The sequence below is a fragment of the Musa acuminata genome, chromosome BXJ1-5, assembly GCF_036884655.1.
Source record: "Musa acuminata AAA Group cultivar baxijiao chromosome BXJ1-5, Cavendish_Baxijiao_AAA, whole genome shotgun sequence".
NCBI lineage: Eukaryota > Viridiplantae > Streptophyta > Magnoliopsida > Zingiberales > Musaceae > Musa > Musa acuminata.
The window spans coordinates 44,437,269-44,459,948 of NC_088331.1; the positions used below are offsets into that span (position 1 = coordinate 44,437,269).

The 22,680-nt window shown below is 36.5% G+C and overlaps 2 protein-coding genes across 3 annotated transcripts; both read right to left on the minus strand.

Annotated features, from left to right (window-relative positions):
• Positions 1 to 2,420: 2,420 nt before the first annotated feature.
• LOC135674475 (uncharacterized) lies at positions 2,421 to 15,155 on the minus strand. 2 transcript variants are annotated; one of them, XM_065184377.1, is made up of 10 exons: positions 13,530 to 15,153; positions 12,535 to 13,014; positions 12,135 to 12,436; positions 9,649 to 10,386; positions 9,280 to 9,558; positions 8,950 to 9,111; positions 7,910 to 8,842; positions 7,597 to 7,812; positions 6,059 to 6,319; positions 2,421 to 3,073 (listed from the first exon to the last, which is right to left on the minus strand). In XM_065184377.1, exons 1-10 carry the CDS (start codon positions 14,923 to 14,925, stop codon positions 2,738 to 2,740), a joined length of 5,103 nt encoding a protein of 1,700 aa, XP_065040449.1. In that variant the 5' UTR covers positions 14,926 to 15,153; the 3' UTR covers positions 2,421 to 2,737. The 2 variants fall into 2 exon arrangements, with proteins under 2 accessions (XP_065040449.1, XP_065040450.1); XM_065184378.1 differs by lacking the exons at positions 2,421 to 3,073; positions 6,059 to 6,319; positions 7,597 to 7,812 and having other exon boundaries at positions 8,431 to 8,748; positions 13,530 to 15,155.
• Positions 15,156 to 16,320: 1,165 nt separating this feature from the next.
• LOC135674476 (uncharacterized) lies at positions 16,321 to 21,631 on the minus strand. Its single transcript, XM_065184379.1, has 3 exons — positions 21,206 to 21,631; positions 19,468 to 19,655; positions 16,321 to 17,014 (listed from the first exon to the last, which is right to left on the minus strand). Exons 1-3 carry the CDS (start codon positions 21,597 to 21,599, stop codon positions 16,508 to 16,510), a joined length of 1,089 nt encoding a protein of 362 aa, XP_065040451.1. The 5' UTR covers positions 21,600 to 21,631; the 3' UTR covers positions 16,321 to 16,507.
• Between the last annotated feature and the right edge of the window lie 1,049 nt (positions 21,632 to 22,680).

Consider the following 22,680-nt stretch of genomic DNA (forward strand, 5'->3'; position numbering starts at 1 on the left):
CTAAAAAAAATTTCACCAAGAATTTTAAGATGATTGATATAAAGCATCTTATGTTATTAGCATTAGGATATTTAGAAATAGATATCAAAGATTGCTAAAATTTTGAGATTTAATATATAACTTTTTTTAGCAAATAGCATTAGTAAAAAATATTAATCAAAATAAATATTTTTAAAATAATTTAAAAATAGATAAAAAAAAATTTTATGTATGTGCAATTGGAAGTCTATTGCATGTTAAAGCCTATACCAAACCAGATATCAATTCTATAGTCGAAATACTAGGTATATATTAGAGTTGCCTAAGAATAAAATATTAAAATATTATAAAGAAAGTAATAATATATCTAGAAAGATTATATGCTAATATATATATATATATATATGTATATATATGTATATATATGTATATATATGTATATATATGTATATATATGTATATATATGTATATATATGTATATATATGTATATATATGTATATATATATATATATATAATTACATTAGCTTGAAATGATAGTATTTTCACATGTTGATTTTATAAATTATCTTAGAAAGTTCACTGTATATTTTATGTTTATTAGTTAAAAGGATAATTTATAGAAAAATATTAAGTAACATATTATTACATTATCAATAATAAAAGCTGATTTTATGATATGTTTTGAAGTAATTAATCAAACTTTATAATTGTAGATTTTTATCTCAAGAATTGGTGTGGTCAAACTCAATTACCAAGTCGCTGAAGATACTTCGTGACATATCAAAATAGTATTCTTCTCTATAGATAACAAGTACTCTAGTAGTTCTATACAATATGATATAAAGTACTTAATAGTTAGAGAAAAAGAGTCCATAAATAATTAATATTAATTAAGAACTTTAATTTTACTGTATTGATTGTTAATTCATTCATCGAGGACTTGCAACCTAAAGTGTTTAAAATAATATGTTATTATGATTGGGTTTGTGAGTAACCCATAAAAGATATAGTAATACTTGTTTGAGTGGACATTATAATTGATATTCTTATTTACGTAATTAAAATTATTTATTTTTATTGTTGATATTTATGTATGTGCATATTATGGTTGAATATATATATATAACATGATTGTCTTGACAAGATAAATTACAAAGGTCATTTTAGATTATATTAATAAAAGTTAACAATGTTATGACATATAGATTGAAGTATGACATAAATAATATACTACCGATCGTTATGACTCGCATTAGTAGTCAAATTTAATATGCTATTATGTTTATTAGACTTTTTGTCCTGTTTTATAAAATTTGTACGCGCATGTAAAATGCTTTTTCGAAATTTTATAATCTAATTAAATAAAATTACTTTTAAATAAATTTTTGGTTTAATTATTTTAATTTTAATTTTTTATATCTTATCAATTAATAGGCAAAATGTAAAAATATTAAATTATATGACCTTATCTAACTAAGATATATTATAAATATGATTAAATTTTGATTACAATTATTGAACAATAAAGAAGTCTTAGGATTCCTTAGGAGATTACCTTGATTGAAAAAACTTTCATAATTATTTGTCGTAGATCCTGGCTCTCGCTTATAAATAGACAAAATCTCCTATGGACTTAGTGTCGATACATGACATAATATTATTGAAAAATTATAGATATTCTCTCATCTCATTAATATATTATATTTTTTCTCTCATCTCCTCGATTATTAATTCATCGCTCATGAAAGATAATAGGAGAAAAAAAAATGAGTCTAACTTTTTTTACAGATCGACATCACTTTAACTTTCATATCTGATGACAGTATGCCTATAGATCAGATAAATTTTTTTAAATAATATCAAAAAACATTCATCATAAATTAAATTTATTATTATTTAATCTTATCATAAATTTAATTTATTATTATTTGATCATAAATCCAAGCCGACATCAAATTTTTTATATAATAATATAATCATGATTTTTATGCTTACAAATTCATATCCTAAAGCTTTCACTTTATTCTAGTATCATATTCCATTCATCAAGCACATAACTCAAAGGTATCACAAGAACTCAATTAAATGAAAGCTTCACCATATCACCATAACAAATAGTAAATCCTGAAGCTGACAAGGAAATCATGTGATGACTACCATCCCAACCAAATTAAAATTGACTTCACATAACAGAAGCTTTCAATGATTATTGCTCTATGGGTGAAGTTGGACATACTTCATTGTAAAGGCCAGCAGAACTGCATTACTTTCCTGGTTATGACATCAAACATGCATATCAACAGCAAACAACTCACTAACTATATGTGCACTTAGAACATGGACTGGTAACATTTAATATTGTCTTAAATTATAGACAGGTAACCCCAGACAAACTCAATGAGTACAAACAAACTCTCAAACAATAAGTGACCAAAAGATTGTGGGTGGGATCAATCATATGAAAAGCTTTCATTTGCAACTGCTAGCTCCATCGGATTTTTTTTTTCTTTTACTTCAAATTATTACAAAACTATTTTCTCAGAGTATGTTTCTTGGCTTATTTATACATGATCACACTTTCTCATATCAGGTAATCCGATAGTTCTACCAGTTCAAATGAAAAGGTGACTTGGGAGAGTGGGGAAATGGGGGAGAAAAGCTATCATATCAATTACTTGACAGCTGGTAGAGCAAGACCAGGAGAACAATGTTCTTACTCGTACGGGAAATATGGACACGCCTTTCCCTTCTAATCTTAGGTGGGACTGAACCAGGGCCCCACCGCACCATTCATATGGCCGTTACCATGGATTCCGCCTCCATTTGGGATTATAGATGGAGGCATACCAACAGCCATTGGAGGAGCCGAAGAATATAAGCCATGAACTTGTGGAAGAGAATGCCCACCCACCAGCGAATTGCTACTACTTTTCATCTGCTGAATCGCATGGATCTGCCTGAGGCCTTCTTCATGAATACGGGCAAGTGTCTCGAGTTCGTTCATTGACAAGGCTTCCAAACCTGCACCGTAAAGTGGGGCATGGCGTGACATTTCTTCTTGCAGTGAAGCTTCGAGTGTATGTATATATTGCTGCAAAACAACAAAGAGAGATGATTAAGGGTAAATATTTGGAGTCCATCAAAAAGTTCAACATTATGATCAAATAGCATTAAAATGTAGCTGAATGTGAAGTGAATATAATCTTTTTGCGGTCTATTGAAAAAGGGAACACAATTATGGATCGAAGTACTTATAAAACATAAATTGCACAAGCAACTAGAGCAACATCTTTAGTGAAGGAAAAAAAGGGAACCAATGCTGAATTTGCTGGTTGTGGTTCAAAATGTCTAGCTGATTCAAGCAAGTAAACATGTATTAGTTAACTTTCATTTACACAAGCAAGTAGAATAACCTCCAATTCACTTAGTATCGGAACTTCACTGGTTTCATTTTAAAAAAGTCCAATTAAAGCAAGTATTGGTTGCTTGACTGAAAAATTAAGATTATTATAAATAAATTCTTGGAAGAGAAAGATAGAGAGTACACAAAAAAATAAAAGGTGCAAAAAAGGAAGAAGCTAAAATATAACCGTTATTTGGCCAATTACCAGAGAAGATAACAAAAACGACTACCAGAATAGGTTCTTAAGAACTCTAAACCTCCTACAGAACCTGTAATGAAGTGTGGAAAAACAAAAGATATTCTGGCACAAAAGATTATCTGGTATCGCTCAACATAACAATAGTGTCTGGATCTGTATCCGAGAGTTTGATCTGATGAAAGGAGACAAAAGAAGCTACCCATACAAAAGCATACTAATTCCTTCTATGTTAGTTAGTAATCATGAAGGTTCCCAAATAATACAAATCCCAACTTTTTTGGAGGTCAAAGAACAAAAAGATTTCTTCAAGGTTAACTGATCAAACGGCAAAACTTGGTTCCCTCCTAAATCACAACTCAAAATCTGAACATAATAGACTCAGGACATGACTCCACTTATTCCTTCAAGAGGCTACTACCCTGAAATGGTTAAAAAGAAACAATTTTACCAACCTAAAATGATGGACAATGACACATTCTAACAACTATGGATTCTGAAAATTAAATACTGAAAAGAGTGGCCTAGTGCACAAAACTTCCACCAACACAGGGTCTACTAAGAGTAAATACATGCAGAGAGCCTTAACCCTATAGGTAGATAACTTGTTTGTGTAGCTTGAACCCTAGTCCCCCAAGTTGCAAAAGAGTAACCTATAGTACCAAGGTTTGCTCTCCTATAGATGCAAACACGACAAGGCTCAAAGTAATTTTCCACATGCCTTGTTTAATATGTCAAAATGCCATGTTTAATTTGGTGGACCATTGATTCTGCATGTTTAATTTATAGTTGCTAATGTGCACATTAGCATTACTCAAATCTCTGGGTTGGTTATGACATCTTGATGCAACTAAAGCTTATTTCAATACCCATTTAGGGCTTTGGTGGACCATTGAAGAAAGAGCAATCATGCACAATGCCATGACCATAAACATACAAGGGAACTCAATTATTATGAATTAAAATTTACAGATTACTTGAAATCGACCATCTCTCAACACAAGCACTTTAAAGCTCTTAATCCTTCTCATTCAAATAAAGTTCTTACTTTTAGTACATCAAATCATTTCTTGTTTAATGCAGTCAAACTTAGTTTTGCCCACAAGAAATTATACTAGTAGATACAATTCTTTGAAATGGTTTGTCCATTGCTTTATATCAAATTCCATTTTTCATGATCCACTGTGCGAGTATTACATTTCCAGATGACAAAAACCATTTCAGCCAGCTCATCCATGCTATACTTATAAATGAGAATCAAGACAGTTAGCACCAAAGGTTGCTCAAAAGATCTCCATTCCTTCAACTAATGTTGAAATTTAACACATGCATTACTCTAGAGCACATTAGCAACTATAAATTTGAAGAATAATTCTGTTAGTGGTCCAAATTATTTGTGGCAGATGTCATAACCAACCCAGAGATTTGAGTAGCTCTTGCATTTGATCACTAATGGCTTCATCTTAAGATCAAGATAATGGCAGCAATAGCACTTAGTAGTGGGACATGTATTAAAATGTAAAAATCAATGTACTGTTCAGTTTTTATTTAATTTTTCACATCTTAAGTAATAAATAATATAGCCACAGTGTAGTTAATTTCTTTTTATTAGGCATATTCAGACATAATACCAATGATATCATTGCTTCAAGGAACATATGTTTGATCCACATAGAAGTTCTCTTGATTACAATAGCAAATTGTGGCTCCAAAAATTTGGTAAGTACAAAAAAATGTAAGAATGCTATCTCTCCGGGTACATAATACGAGAAAGTTATTGATTGCTTTTATTATTAAATTGTTTTCTTGAGCCGCTTGATATGAAAATATGTCAGAAAAAACATAATTCATCTAGGTACCAGGTTAAGTGAGGACTTCCATTTTAATGCCTATATTTTACCATAAAAAATGAAACATTGGCAATGGCAAGGACATTACTTATCTACTTATTCTTTACCAGTTCTCGACTCTCATCTTTCCTTTTGCAATGCTTGACACGAATGTGATTCTTCAATATCCAACCTTTTGGAAGCATAGTTTCTTGGCTCCATTTGTGAATCTTTCCTGTTAATTTAACAGTTTTGCCTAACTGGTATATCCTATAGCTTTAAGTAACCCACATTGTTGACCCTAACAACACCCCATAACGCACACAACAACTCTCTTTTGTCAACTTTATTCTCTTTTTTAGTTTCCAGTTGCACAAAACAGAAAAAGACAATAGCTACTGTCAAGAAACAGTTGAGGTATCATGTTGTGCTGTACAACAAGTTCTATCTTACATATACTAGCAAAGAGTCTTCACTGATATCTCATAAACTGGTGATGTAATCATCCCATTAACATACAAAAATCCTGCCACATGAGGACACCTTAAGAAATCCAGAACATATCAGGTCATTAATGATATGCTATGAAGTATGAACAATGAGTAAAACAGAGAAACTTGTACTATTGAATTAAGACAAGGACAAAACCTGGCATGTTTGCAACCTCGCTTCCATTCCATCAATATATGCTTCACAGCGAGCAATCTGTTCTTCCTTCTCCCTTTTTTCTCCTTCAGTTTGTCCAACAGTTTGTGTTAAACGCCGCACTTCATCTTCCAGTGATTGCCTGACTTCCTCTCTTGTCACTGTCTCTGTGGCATATCGCTTTAATTCTTCATCAAATCTTTTACGTGCAGCTTCTGCACTTTTCAATCGTTCAGCCAAGGCATTTTTCTCCTTGACTACTCTCTGGATTGGTTATAAGGTCAAATTAATTGCTGATACCAACTAGAACCATTGCCTAGTTATTGGTTGTACAATACACATTACAGAAAACATATAACAAGATAATTCTTATGAAGAAGAAATGCAAGGAATTGATAACCATCACAATGTCACATTGACATGAAAGATAATGGTATTTATTAGTAACTTATGCAAGAATTCAGACCAAATAAATAACAATAATGTGATTGTTATAACTGCCATATTGAAATAAAATAATACAAATATCAATCATGTAATTTAATAGGACTTCCGACCATGAACTATAATATTCCATAACTAAAAAGTTACAGTTCATTGTCTGTGTAAAACAAAAACCGAACAGAGAATCTTTCGTTAAATAACATTGTGATACTCTCAGTTAACATAAAAAAGCACTGTAGAAGAAAGTTTTATTCAGAATATATGTTATCTAAAACTAAAGAAAAATCAAATTCTACAGACACATGAAAGATCCAAAACCATAAAGCATAATGAAGCTGGCACCCAAAAAAGGGAAAATAATATTGAAGAAACCAAGAATAATGAGCAAGCATGTCAATTGAGACCCACCCATACTTGCAAGTACAATATGCAACACATGCATAAACAAATATATACACAGCCATAACTCAGATTGTTAGCCTGAATCCCTTCACCACCACTTCTGTTAATTTGAGAAGGAAAGATTTGCCATATAGTCTATTAATGAAGCATTGCTTCATCACTAATACAACAACAATTAAAATTACATCACCTGATAAAGATAAAGAAATCCTTAGGCAGTGTGTTCTCTAATAAAAACTTCTAGTTGGTTTAAACAAAAGAAAAAAAACCCTAATATAAAGCTTCTCAAATTTTTCAATAACAGTCACCTAGTAACCAACCAATTAGAACACAAATAAAAAGTTCAAAATCCTAGTTGTTGTAATTTTGCAAAAAATCCAAAATAGTTTATGCCCAAGGTCCAAAACAGCATTGTCTACATACATACTGCTACTTTGTTCAAAAAATTTCAAAATTTGGAGGAAGAAAGCAAAAAATTGTCACAACTTGCATGAGATATGTCCAATGGATGTCACAATGCATGGTCATGTTGAGTCATAAAATGCTTCTTAAATGACAATCAGAAAAACTAATGCTTCTAAATAACTAGCAAAACATGTTTTACATATGAAATGACAAGTCAAATTACAATTGGTCAAATGAAAGCATTCAGAAAGGATGTAAAATATCTTTTGTTCCAATCAAGCATACACTACCTTCAATTCATCGCGCTTCCGAGTTTTCAACTGCGAAAGTTGTGTCTCTGCGTCATGAAGGCGGTCCTGAAGGCCTCTCCTGTCAGCAGAGAGCTTTGCAATTTCCTCATCTTTCTCTGATCGAAGCCATTCCAACTGATTCTCGACGTCAAGTATCTGCTCAGTTAGTTCCTTCCTTTCGCGAGCAAACTGCTCCATCTCAGATTTTAACTCAGCCTGCCATTCAAGAAAATAACCAACTAAATAATTAGAGGGCAATGATATAAGGGTACAGTTTAATGTAGCCCAGCAACTCAAACAAGAAGGTAGGGACCTTAAGACGGTTTGTAGTTGCCTCAGATTCATTTAGCCTTTGGGACAAAGCAGCTTTTTCATGAGCAAAATTTGCAATTTCCTCTTGTCTTTCCTCTCTAAAACGAATATTTTCATCCTCGACGGCACATATCTGGTGCCAAAGATTTGCACGATCAACCTGAGAAACTTCAGCAACCTCACGTAATATGTTCAAAACTGGTCTAGCTATTCCATCTTCCTCCCTAACAAGAAATACCAAAACATCCATATCTATATCAACTACGCGGCAACTATTGGACACATTAGTTGCTCGTTCTACAAGCCCCTTCAACATCCTAAATCTGTAATGCTCCTCCGCATATATTTTGAACATGATGGCATAAAGCATCCTCACAAAGTCCTGGACTCTGGTATCCCTAGAAAGAGATAACACTTCACCAAGAGAAAGAACTGATGTGAAATCATCTTCTTGGACAGACAATGAATCAATATTTTCATCTAACAGGGCTTGCCTGTTTTGTGAATCATCCACAATAGATGTAGATTTAATGTTCAACCTTTGAGAATGGCGCCTTTCTAATACCAAAGCAACTGATTGCAGCCCAATGGCCCCTCGAATTAAAGCTCTTTCAAAGACCTGTGAAACTTCAACAAATAATCCAGGTATGGATAACATCTCTACTAAAATATAAACATCAGCGTGATTGTGACATCCATGCACAACCTGATCTTTCCCCACATGCATCCCACCAGGAGAAACCCCATTTGTACCATCAGCATAAGTACCACAAGATATCGTGCAATTACCATCAAGTTCACTATCAGAGTCAATATCATTAATAATGGCTTCAGCCACATCTGCGCAAGTATGGAGTATTTTTGTCAGAATATGCAGAACACATTGAGGAACTTCAGTACCAAGACTCTTTAGTCTCAAACGAAAAGCTCTGACCTATAGGCGGGGCAAAAGAAATCAGAAAGACAGAAAGATCAAAAACCAGTCTTGAAATATACAATGTATGAAAATTAATTCAGGTCATCCAGAAACTTCAAACATACAGCTTGAGGAAGATGCTGGCACTGTGATGCAGCTTTGAAAACAAAACTCATTGTTGCTACAAGGGGCTCGTCACTGGAATCAGTCAACAACTCAAAAGCCTGATATAGGATGCGTTCCCATACCTCACTTCCAAACTCCAACTGTCCCAGAGCACCAAAAACCTTAAAGGCAGATAAAATAGTATTAGGCACCATATATTAACAGCATAACACAGCAATTCATGCATATAAAGATTAAAATTCTTCCAAGAAACTACTAACACAAGGTTTGTATGTTATATGTGGTACATCCAGGAATAAATAGCATAAAATATAACATAGAAGAAATACCTGTAATCGCAACGAAGGCTCAGCATCTGGCTTTTGAAGGCAATCTAAGAGTGCACAAGCTGCAAGAGAATGTTCTGAAGGATCAGTCAATTTGGGTATAAGGGCAATTAAATCAGGCTGAAGATGTTTTGGAGCTTTGTCAAGCACAAGAATAATCTTCTGGATTGTCTGAGGCCGCCTTTTAGGTTCGGGGCATCCTTGTGGCACAGCACTATCCAGGGCTCTCAATGAATTGATAATTAATCCCAAAAGTTCCTCAGATTGTTCAGGCCATTTTGTCTAAAAAACAATTATTTGTAGAGCACTAAGTGAAGGATAATATCAAATTCAAAGATGATCAGAATGTTAGGGCTAGAATATACACAGTACCTTTGGAGCTCGAACAAAACCATCATCTGATGGTTCATCCCTAGCAGAAGTCTGAGGAGGAAAAATGTGCTGCTCCTGGTTAGTTTTCCGTACAATCTCACCTGTGTTCAGTTGTGAGCTCTGTACCGCATAGGTGTGGCTGATTTCTTCTACTCCAGGTTCCAGTCTCTGGTACATATCACATCTTGCATACTCTGTTGATACTTCACTATCACCACTGTGTTCCGGTGGAGTGTTAGCTCCATTTGATCCAGGAGAAGTTTTGGAGCTTGTTTCAGAAGAATCATACCCTGTTCTTCCTTCTGATGTTTGACAACACTCCACCATTATATCTAGGAGTAAGTCGATGATAGCTTGTTGCAAGACTTTAACCCCCATCAACAAATTCATCAAGCTTGGAGAATTTGCATCACCCTTTAAAGAATCTTTCTTGCCACAGATACCTGAAGACAGTTTAGTAGGAAGAAGCAAGCGCTTGACTTTAGCAGGGTCATCAAGATAAACACGCAGACCAGTCAGAAATCCAGCAATTGCACCAGCATCAATTAGAAGCTTTTCTCTTAAAGTAACCTGGGGTTGAGAGGGGTTATCTCCATAAGTCAAATGGAAACCTGCTCGTGAGAGAAGGTTTCTGAACATGTCTTCTTCATCTCCACTGATACCTTCACTATCCTCAGACTCAATAAGTTCATCTGGGTCTGTCGACAATGCATCCTGCTCATCTTCCGAAGCAAAAACCTGACAACAAAGACATCAGAAACCCAAGCTTGCTGACACAAGTATACCAACAAGATGAGCTCATTTACTTGCTCTATTCAAGGAAAATTTGGCAGGCAGAAGAAAACATGTCAAATATCAAAAAACCTGAACTGTTACATGTAACTGATGCAAATGAGCATAGATAATATGCATTATGCTAGCTACCAGTAAACCTGGCATACATATATTAGAAACACAGAAGATGGATACATAGGCGCTAAAAGAAATCTGCATTTCATTTCACACAGCTTGACATCATAAACAGATCTTACAGAGAGGAAACATTAACATCTAACACACAATTTATTTAACCAAGAGAGGCATAGAGTAAACAGACTGATTTTACAAATAAGCTATTATAGCCACATCGAGGTTATTAGCTAAACAAATTGTAGCATATTTTCTTTCCTTAATTGTAATGATGGAATTAGTGACAGAGTGACACTCTATCCACCTTCAGCAGATTATGAAATTGAACATTTCAGTCCCTGATATTTGTGCTAGCATCACCAGTCACCAACATTCTCAACAGCAGACTAAAAGCTTTCTAAAAATTGAAACTTAGCTATTGCTTAAATAAGACTCTAATGCAGATCCTTCTTTAATTTTATTCAAATCAAGTCATGCCTCTTTATAAAGGAAAGCAACAACAACATCAAACTACATCTTCATTGTGGAAAGGTCTGGTAAGAAGCAAATATCAATAACTACGTCTTGAATATTGTGGTTCACCATAGCAGCCAGAACATACTAGTACATTCTGGTACTGGTACACAACTATACTGTAAAACTTGCTTGAGTTCTAAAATCAAACTAATATCCAAATTTTGTTGTAGCTTACTGGCCAATATTTTTCCCAGTACCACGCCCATTGGTTCATGCTGATCCGATATGGTTCTGGCTTCTCAATATTGACCAAAAAAATACAATACAGTTAAAAGAAAATCATTAATACAAGATTGTGATGCATGAAAGGGTAATGATCATAAATACCACCTAGAGACATTACCAGCAAAACAATAGAAAACTCCTGATGTTAAAGTTATCTGACAAAAAGTAATATTAACCATCCTTCCCAGATGTACACAAAATCATGTGATTTCATTTGCATGCTTTTTTCTCAGCCTAGGAATTTACCACAATGCATTCAGAAATAATGGAGTTGTTTGTTACCTAATAATCAGATAAGCTGAAGTCAATCAGGTCATTGAAAAATTAGTTTGGCAGAACAACAACAACAACAAGGCATCTCAATTTCATGAGTTATTATTTCTAGTAGAGTTTCTTAGGCCATAGTCTATGTCTCATATCGTTGCAGAATGAGAAATTAACAACTGTGATATATTCCTATATCAGTGACAAATGATCAAAGTGGTCTGAACGTATATGGCAAGACTTGCAAGGGGAGCTCCGAAGGAGGATGGAATGTAGAAATAGGTGAAAAGAACAAGGAGAATAAGAAAGCAAAGTTGTACTTATATCTTCATGAGATAATTAGATATTAATCTACCAGATAAAAAAATCTCAAAATGCCCAAAAACAAAAAACAAATTTTCTAAAACTCATGTTCATCTAATTGTCATATAAAACATCAGCATGGTTTTGACAACCACCAGACGTCTAATGATGATAGAAAGAATCAATTTACAAATTTAGGTTTGACAATGGATAATAGTAAACAGGCTCCATGTAACATAATACAGAAGTATTTCCTGAATTTATCTTACCTCAAGATCTGAAAACTCAAACCAGGGGCAGCAATCTAGGATCTCACAAATGAATACCACAGTGTCACGGACGAGAAATCCTGCATCTGATTCCATCAAATCAGATACCTTCATAAACTGCAACACTGAATTGTTCCAAGTTTTTGTGCAGATTGAAGATTCCTTCCAAACAGTTTTTGCAGGATTTTTCTGGTTGACAACAGCCATTCTGTACCGTACCCATAAGTTTTTGTCAGGATCAGACCCAGAAGACTGATCACTCTCCAGGTATATACAAATCATATCAAATGACTCATAGACACCTGCAATGTAGCCAAAGTAAATGTAACATATATAAATTCTATAATGAAAGCAAGTATATCAATATAAAAAATTTAGTAAATCTAGATCCTTAATGTACCTATTCGGAGCTCACAACCCCCAGCTTGAAAGAATTTGCTGAATATCTTGCGTGTTTCCATAATCTCCTTGAAGGACAAAAAATTTTCCACCCTCCACGTGAATGATCCTCTCTTTGAAATAGCATCAATTTGAGAAGCTGAACACATCATAGCTAACTCAGGTTCCGTATCATTAAATTCTTGCATTATAGAAGTCTCCTTCAATATTAAAACCTCAGCTGAGAAAATTACAGTGTCCTGAACAAGAAACCCAGAATCCTGATCAAAGAGACTAGTCAAAGTCACAAACTCACGCCAGCCCCAATCTTTTGCAGCCTTCGAATATCGATTTTGTGACTCCTTTGTAACAGATTTCTCCTCCATTTTCTGATTTACAACAGACAATCGATGACTTACAAAGCAACTCCAATCACTTGCTGTGTTGCGGGAATCTGTGACTTCCAGGAATACAGAGAGGTGGCATGGTGGTTGAGACTGCCCTGGTGCCCATCTCAAATGTAAGAGAAAAAAAAAGGTGAACTCGATCAGTATGTTTATTTCATCACTTACCTCAATTAATGAATTACAAACATTCCAATTGGCATGTGACTAAAAAACTACGATCCAAGTGACTGCATTTTTATACTACTGAACGGTATCTCTTTGAAAGTTCATCCTACTGTCTAGTTGCTTCAATCAAAAAAGGTCACTACAGAAAAACAAACTGGCCATAAAGATTCGGTATTAGCAATGAAACTACGTAATTTGTACCTAAGTCTCAAGAATAGCATCAAACTTAGAATACCTTGCAGCTAAATGATAAATATTAAAGAAAAAGCAATTCTGCACAATCAAGGTATATAAGATTCACCTCTGAATGTGAGAATAATCCGTGAACTGAATCTCAGTTCCCCAAGAGGATTGAAGTATTCCACAAAGGAATACTTGAAGGATTTGTTACAGCTTCGTCAATCAAATCCCACTCTCAAGACTAAGATGATTATGATGAGCTTACCCCTGGGATAAACAATAAGGCGACAGTCTCGGTTGCCAATCTGGAACCTCCTACTCTTAATACAGAGCCCTGTAATCTTGCGCTTCTTAAGCAGGTCCTTGAGCCTCGTGAAGTTCTCGATCCTCCATGTGAACTTGCCAAAGTGCCCATCCGATTTCCTTGCTGCCCCCCTCCCCCCGCTGCTGCCCAGTAAAGGTCCAGAGTTCTTCGTGAAGTTGCTCGATTCCCTGATCACATGGAAGGACGTGCTAAAGACGGTAGTGTCATCGACAAGGAACCCAGCGTCTGGCCCCACGAAGTCCTCCATGCGCATGTAGTCGTTCCACCCGAGGCTGGTGTTGTCGCCACCCTTGTTGTCGGCAGCGAACCGGCCGTAGGAGTCACGGTGCATGTGGTTCGACCCGGGCCGCTGGTTCAGCACCGACATCCGGAAGAGGCACCAGCAGCTGCGCTCGGGGACAGGGGCCGCAGGGCTGGCGGTGGCGGCCGCGGCTGTCTTCTCGGTGTCCTTGCTCTCGAGGCACATGGAGAGGTGGTCGACCCCGGCAACGGAGCTCTGGTACACGCTGATCCTGAGGTTGCAATCGCCGGCGGGGAACACAGGGCTCATGATCTTCTGCGTCTTGATCATCTCCCGGAAGAGGCTGAAGTTGTGCACCTTCCAAGTGAACTTGCCCCCGAGGACATCGGCCGGGGGCGGCTGGGGCTCGTGGTCGCGGCTGAACGCGACGGTCTCGTGGAGCAGAAGGATGTCAGCGGTGACAAGGAGGGAGTCGGAGGGCGGGAGTAGGAAACCGGATCTCGGGTCGAGGACGGCGGAGAAGGGGGCGAAGTCGCACCAGCCATGGGACTTCTTCTTGGAGGAGAAGCGGTGCCAGGAGTCGCGGGCGACGGACTTGGCGTCATCGAGGTGATTGGAGACGGAAAGGCGGTAACTGGCGAAGCAGTCCCACTTGTTGCCGCCGGAGGAGGAGGAGGAGCCGCGGGGGTCGACGATCTGGAGGTAGAGGGAGAGGTAGCCCGGGAGGGCCTGCGAGTCGCCGCGCGGGTACACCAGCAGGCGGCAGTCGTAGCCGGCCACCTCGAAGTATCGGCTCCACACGGCGCGCGCCTTCGCGCGGGGGAAGTGCGGGACCGCCCACCGGCACACGGCCGAGTGGTATCCCCGCCGCTCCACCGTAACTGCATCCTGCCCTCCCACACCTGCGCCGGGGCCGCCCGGGTCCCGGGAGGGAGGAACTAGCGCCGCCGCGGGCTCCTCAGCCGCCGCGATGCTCCCGCCCCCCAAGGGCGACGCGGCCGCCGCAGGCCGCGGCTCCAAGGACGGGCCCGAGAGGCCGCCTCCCGATGACGACGTCGACATCGAGTCGGCGAGATTGTCAGCCGCCGCCTTCATCGGATCGATCGAACAAACGATCTTATTGTTCCGTTTGCTGGTTTCAATTGAATCCGTGAATTCAATATGTGTTCGATTGCTGGGTTTCGGGCATTTGGGGGCAGGAAACAAGAAGAAGCAGAAGAAGAAGAAGAAGAAGAAGAAGAAGAAGAAGAAGAGAGGGGTTGTCTGCGTGCGCGTGTGTATGTGGGCGAGGAGGCTATTTGGGGGGAGGGCAGTGGAGGGGTCGTGAGCGCCGTAGGATATGATGCCACAGCCTCTCTCGCTTCATTGTCCTAATCTTATATTATCTCAATTTAAATGTATGTATGTACACATATACGTATATCTATGTTGCATAATATACATACGAAGTAAATGCTATAGTACTACTGCAAAGCAATCTTGATAACACAGATTACAACAACCAACGGTGGTGTTAATAGCACTTACGAAGCGAACTATAATCTAATAGAATTTCCATTAATGACTTAAAGCACTCATCCTAACTGTGGTTAGGTTAACATGAATGGAATGCATGTGTCTTACTACCTCAGTGCTCTCTTGTGTTGTCGGTATGTTTGTGGCATCAAAACACATCACATTTATATGTTACCTATCTTCATGTTTATGTTTTTGTTAATATGGTATCATATCATAATACTAAATCGACTTAATAACTGATCTTAACTTAGTTTCAAATAATTTAAGTTAATATGGTCTAACTTGATCATGCCTCCATGGATTACTCCTTGAGCATATGTTATTGAATTGCTTGTATCAGCTAAGCACTGTGAAGTCTAAGAAAGGAAGCCCCACTTGCAACAGGAACAAAGATTATATCAATCTCACTTACTGACCAAAAAGATTATATTTCATACACTGACCATCATTCTTGAAAGTAGAGATTGGAACAAGGAATTGTTAGACCAGCATAGGACAAGTAGATCTCAAAACAATTGGTTGATGACTACATTAGCCCAACTCCAATGAGGTACAGGGTTGAGCCATTACCAGTATCTTCACCTTTATTTTATGTCTTTAGTGATCTAGAAGATATTTATAGAGAGGACCTAATCATTGTATAACTAGAAAGATAAATTAGAGAGGAGTGCAGCTTCACTTCTACATCATGAAGACTATATTTAAAGGGAATTCCACACTGGTAATGGAGGAAAACAATGATACTGTTCTTAAAGATACATTTAGAAAACAATGGAGAAAACATGGTCTCTTGTTTGTTCACTATGTTCACAGATGGGGTTGTTCTCACTAGATGTGTGGGTTCATAATTGTGATAGTTTGACATTAAGTGGCTGGTTGAACAGAAACTTCTAATGATGATTTGATGAACATTTGGACTTGTTAGAAACAAGAAAACACAAAATAGAATTAGCAGTTGGAGGCAAATTCAAATTAAGGTCACATAAGGTGGGAATTGATATCCACATCAGATTTCCATCAGATTAAAGGATAGTTAATTCCATAAATATACAAGGATGAACTTTATGCCAGACTGATTTTATGCAGTTAGAAGAGCTTGAACTGAGTTCATTTACAACAAGAAAAGAAAAAAGGGTAACTATGTACAATGGCGGAAACCCTAGGTGCTCTTATCAATAGAAGATTTCTCCAGAATTTCAAAGTCAGAAGAATCCTCGACCGCTTGCCAATCACTCGATTCCTCATCTGAAGACATCTTCAGTTTTGGCATTTTTCGAGTAGCCATGTTTTTCTCTCCAGCAGAAGCATGCTTCCTCCTAAAGGAGTGCGATGCACACACCTGCTCTTCTGTCAAGAGCGAATCCATGTACTTCTCCATCACAAAAAGATTGCCCTGGCTGGTGTCCCTTGGTGAAATATCATCAGGTCCAAGTTTCATTGTGCCAATGGAAGTGTCTACTGCGCTGGTTACCTCGGACCACCGATCAATGCTTTGCTGAGATCTCATCATGGTGATTAATGCATCTTCCCAGGATTCATTATCTTCTTGCTGGATACCGCCAAGTTTCTCACTCAGCAATGAAGGTAAGCTCTCTGAATCTTGGTTCTCAGATTTAGTTGGTCTGTTGCATGGCTCCTTTGCCATTCTGCGCAATGAGTCCACAATCTGCCAAGAGACTAATAAGATAATGAGAAGGAAATGTGTCAACAAGCACAAAGCTGATCAGTTAATTTTGAAAAGATATGTCTCTTTCGATTAATTTTGTAGCTAAAAAAAGTTTTGACTTAAACCATTTGAAAAAACAAAGCAGGCAGTAAGAGCTTCCTGAAGAAGTTCGAGAATTCGCAGCATTCACTGCATAGGAAACAAGTCAAGGTCAGGAGAGGAGCAAGTGGTTGCTTTATCCATGCATTTATCCATGTACCATTAAGAAAGGAGAAAATGATCCCACTCGTCCTTTTCTCAAAAGTCAAAACAAAACAAAATGTATCAAGTATTAGCACAATATGAAGGCACGTTAACAACAAAGAATAGCTACATGCATGTTTTTCTAATGCCTAAAACATATTGCACCAGAGCAATCACGACTGTAAATTTAAGCCATCAAATTGAAGTCAGCTAGGCATATGAAACAAAGAAATGGCTTCTCGAACCAGCAAAATCACATTGTTAAGATTACATGTTCAGACAATACAATCAGCACTCAAGAATTATAAGAACCTCTATTGATATTCAGATAACTATTTTACTTTTGTCAAATATATTCAAGCAATTTTTATAGCTTCATATGTCAACATTTTGTTAATATTCTAATTTTGGCCATTTAAATCTCAAGGAAATTCAAACCACGAAATCTAAGAAGAAATGAAGTAATTAGTGAATAGAAGTACAAAATACAGTAAGTGCAAGAATTTAAATTTAGCAAGCACAATTGAAGAACTTGAAAGGAAGTAAACATGATAACCAAATCTCAAGTATATAAGAAAATTTAGGCAGCATTTTGTGGACAGGGACAAAAGGAGTCACACATGATGCCTATCTATCTGATTTCTCAACGAGATAAAAGCAAAATTAAGGTATACACAGAAACAATCCCTCTACCTCTCTTTGTAACTTGTAGGGTGGAGAGGGTATTGAAAGATAACATTTACCAAGGTTCTTTATCTAAAGTGGATATGCTTATCTTGCCTCTAAAAGAATGCAGATTAATTGAAAATTGTGAACATTATTATGTCACTCTTCAATTGAAATGTTTGTAGAATCACTAGGTCGATTCATTTCACTTTGTAACTGCTAATGAACTATACAAGCTATTCTACCTGGATAGGTAATTTCAACTGCCATCATGAAACACATCCATCATGAATGTCTTCTCTCCTATAAAAGCAATTGAACACATACCCATCCAAGTGCAATGAAAAATATTTGTTAAAAATTAACATTGTAGTGCTGCTATACAATAAAATTTGACACTATAATCCCTCGTATGGAAACCCAAAAGAGACCTCTTCCAAGGAAAAACTACGACACAGCATCTTTAGTTGAACAGGACAACTAGGTCTCTCAATCCAACCTAAAGAAACTCTATTACTCTTGAATTTCTCTATTGTTTGTTGAACAATTGCCTTTTCATCGGCCTCCTCATGGCATTCTCATCCTTGGGAAGTATAAAAGATAAAGTACTACTACTTTTATCTTCTTCTTTTTTCCATCAGATGCAATGCATATATTCTGAAGTATGTGTTGCCATTAGGAGATGGCAAATTTTGACAAAAAAAAAAGAAGTAAAAACAATACAAAAAATGCATTTTAGCATAAATCCAAGGTTTTACATAGTGACCAGTTTGTATAGTGTCAGTAGTTCAGACCTTTTTCACAATGGATCAATCAATGTCAACTTTAAACTGTTTCTGCCTCCTCCATTAAATGGGTTACATAAAATCGAGTCAATTAGCATGTGTATCAAGTGGGAGGGTTGTGGGTCTGTATTTTTGACATGATTATTAATGAGTCGATCTAGAGTTGGGAATTTTGCTCTAATGTATGCAATTCAAGTTGACATGACCTGATGATACCAATATCCATGACTCATCTGTATATTATCCCTTTTCCCTCATCTCTTCTGATATCCTTTCCTTAATAGTGACAATGAGTCTTTTTCACTAGCAACATTGTCCGAGTCTAACTGATTCTAGACAGGTCAATCAAGTTTCATACAAGAAAGCATGTTGCGTCAAGTTGACATGGGTACTCGAAAATGATGTGGAAAATTCAAGCAGAATTCCTGATAAACAATATTTTAAAATCAACTCGTCCAATAAGGATCTGAAATCTAAAAATAAATGCATGTGTATAGTGGCAAAAATGAAATGGAAAGCAAAATAATGTAAAATAAATTAAGGACGCATGCAGAAAATTGTAAATAGTTGAGACATTAAGACTTAATGTTGCTGTCGTAAAATATGGGTAATTATGAACACACTAAGGTTGGAAGTCTATATTTACACAGATCTAACTTACAACTACCAATAGAATAGCAATAAGTCTTTTGGAAAATTCTGAAATATGAGAAAATTTTCCTAGACATGTAGCTACCATGAAGAATTCAATCTCATTACCTGATAAGTTAATAACAGTTCACAATCATGTTTGCGCAGCTTGGGATGCAACAAGGCAAAATATATCCTCCAAAAGGATTCCTCACTCATGTAGGTGGGACAAAGGCTGACTCGAAGAGATTGTAGATCAGGGATAAAGTGTTCCACAGTTGAAATATGTTCTTTTTGAATACTAGATATCTGAAACTCTGCAAAATTAAAAGAACAATTTGGCCATCATTTCCACATGCTAGTATATCAGCATGCAATCACACAAGATTTGTCAAAAACAGATGTATATCAAAGGCAACTTTCATAAACATAGTAAGTCTTTTGGCCATCTTTGATTGTCAAATACCCCTAGTAAGTCCTTATGCAGATACTTCCTCCAAGTTTTGATATACATTCTATCTCCCTGAACATTTTGAAGTAAGTCCTGAATATGCACCATTAAAAGGGAATAAAATTAAAAAGTTGTTTTACATTTTATCATAGAGGATATGAACAAAAACGAAAAAACTGCAAACAAAAGATTAACTTTAAATTAAGATGAGATCAAGACAAGCAAATTTAAGAAGATGTTGTTAGAATCCACCACAACATCCCGAAATAAAAGACAATAAAGTACAGTCCAGTTCAAGAGGCTTCCGCTAATGTAAGGTCCGAAGAGGTTCAATGTATGCAACTCTATCCTGTAAGAATGATTTACAAATTTTAGTTCAGCCCTTCTATGATATATATGTGAACTCCATTAAGGATTTTAACAATCCATGTCTCATCCAAGTCATTGTTTTCTTATGCATGAGTCACAATCTTGTTCAATGCTGTCTTGTTACCTATTTCTTGCCATTGCATCCACCTTTGGTACACATCAACTAGTACCAAAATGACATGTCATGTGTTTGGTAACAGATTCCAAACTAGTATAAAGAATGTAAACAAGAAACCAGTAGCACATACAAAAGAAAAAAAACCTAAATCTTATTCGAAAGGTAACCATTAATCTCATCTTTTTGACATTAGTATATCACTAACTTATGTTGGCCAACCTAGGGCTACCACGTTCATGCCACAAGCATCCCCGGCATGATCAAGAACACAAGCAGTTTATGATACTAAAATTTGCATGTTCCACAAAAACAATAACAAAACTTGTTGACCAGAATCTTCCAACTTAATAGACCTGATACCTAACATGTGGTGATTCATCCATCTAGAAGAATAATCTTCTCTTTAGATTATCTAAGCCAACAATATCCATACAATAAACTAGCTGTGTTCATAAAATGGATTAGCTCTAAAGTAACTATACTAACAGTGAAAAGGCAATATCCCTAGCCGAACATATGACTTAAAACCTATAATAAAACAGCAGCCAAATTAAATCCAGAGGTGACAGTCAATAATATCTAGGTAAATTGCCAGAAGATAAAACACAAAGGGAATAATTCGACTCTTATGTGTCGAAGTATACGGTAACAGATAAAGGAAGTTATTGGGAAGTCATGATGCCATAAGAAATATTCCAAGTGGCAAGATTATAACTAATAATGAAAGCCGAAAGGAAATATGTTATATCTAACACATCAAAGAGTTTGTACTTAATAACGCAAAATTAGCAAAATTCTTTATTCAATCATTATTTTCGTAGATAACATATTTCCAAAATCAAGAATCGAAGCAAAGGAAGAAAAGACGCGAAAGAATGTAATCGACTGAGATGATAGCATCTCCGAATTAATGAAGCAAGGAATTCTACCGTCATCCAGAGTCACCGGGAACTCCAGCCAAGACTCGGGGCACTTGACGAGATCGCCGACGAATTCAAGCACCTCCTCAGACACCCCGACGGTCCTCGCATCGCCAGCGCGGTCGGAGCATCCCCTGTCCCGATCAGAAGTGCCCCGGAACGCGCCGGAGAGGCGAGAGAGGCCGCTTCGGAAGCCGCCTCCGATCTCGGCGAGGTCGCTGAGGATGCCAGCCAGGGCCCTCGCGGAGGGGCGAGGGGTCGGCGCGGCGGGCCGGGGGGACGGCGGGGGGGAGTCGTGGTGCGGCAGGGGGAGGAGGGGGGAGAGGAAGCAGGCGACATCGAGAAGGTGGCGACTGAGCTCGGATAGGTCGTCCCTCACGCCACGGAAACCACGGACCGCCATGGTTAGGTCTTCGATGGTGAGAGAGAGAGACGAAGCGGCTTCGTTCTATATTGGAATATTTGCATATAAATCCTCATACAAACTTAAAAATAATTCAATTAACCTATTTAAGATTTAATGTATTATAAAAGCTCCTCTAAATATTAATATCTTCACATATACCCCTCCCTTTCCCTCACCCCCATAAGTAGAAATAACTATTCTTGTTAACTTTAACTAATTTAAATTAAAAAGATAAATATGAGATGAACAATAAAGATATAAATATATATATATATATAATTTTATCAAATTTTATAAGAATATATATACATAATTACCTCGATCTATCTCTATTACAATATGTTATTTATTAAATTAATAAATTTAAATTGTATTATATAATATTTAATGAGATTTTTTTTTTGGTGTGTAGAGGTTATGATCTCAATAATTTGACTCTTTACCAGAAAAGCTAATAAGTACCTTCTAAATTTTTTTTAAAATTATCATATGTTAAATGTAAAAATATGTTAGATAGATCTAATATGTCACCAATTATATTATTTTTTAAAATAAAAAAACATAATGGATGAAGTTGTCGATCATCAATCGAGTCGAAAATATCATTATAGATTATTATTTTAGGTATAAAAATATATCATAACAAGCATTATAATCTTATGAGGTGATTGACAACAACTAAATTGATTGATTTGTGTGTGTTTGAAAAAATTAAGGTTGAGACTTTTGAGTGCATAAATGCTTTAGAGAACATATTGTATATTAGTTTGCCAATTCAAGTTAGACTTGGGTTACATTTGGATTGGATTTGGAGTCAGACCATAGTCCCCATCTTATGTAATTGTTCAATGGAGGCATATTAAATAACAGTAAATTTGCATGAGAATTAAAATCAAAATTCCTCCAACCAGACACCAAGAATTTGAATCACTTGATTCTAATACCCATCAATGATCAAATCTTGTAAATGAATGACACCAGAGAGTTAAACAATCAAAAGAACAAGGTCTTGGATCTTTTTTTTTGTTTCAGTTAGCCAGAAGATAGAGTCAGTCAAAAGGGTGCTGATTAAGAAGAA

Bases quoted from the DNA above. Each gene is read 5' to 3' on its own strand.
- LOC135674475 (XM_065184377.1), bottom strand. From the start codon at position 14,925: ATGAAGGCGGCGGCTGACAATCTCGCCGACTCGATGTCGACGTCGTCA. The intron at 9,112-9,279 runs GTATTTCTTCTA...TCTGCCTTTAAG, and splicing joins AGCCTTCGTTGCGATTACAG to GTTTTTGGTGCTCTGGGACA. The intron at 3,074-6,058 runs GTTTTGTCCTTG...GTTGTTTTGCAG, and splicing joins CGAGGTTGCAAACATGCCAG to CAATATATACATACACTCGA.
- LOC135674476 (XM_065184379.1), bottom strand. From the start codon at position 21,599: ATGGCGGTCCGTGGTTTCCGTGGCGTGAGGGACGACCTATCCGAGCTC. The intron at 19,656-21,205 runs GTAGAATTCCTT...TTAATTTTGCAG, and splicing joins CCCGGTGACTCTGGATGACG to AGTTTCAGATATCTAGTATT. The intron at 17,015-19,467 runs GTAATGAGATTG...GTCTCTTGGCAG, and splicing joins AACTGTTATTAACTTATCAG to ATTGTGGACTCATTGCGCAG.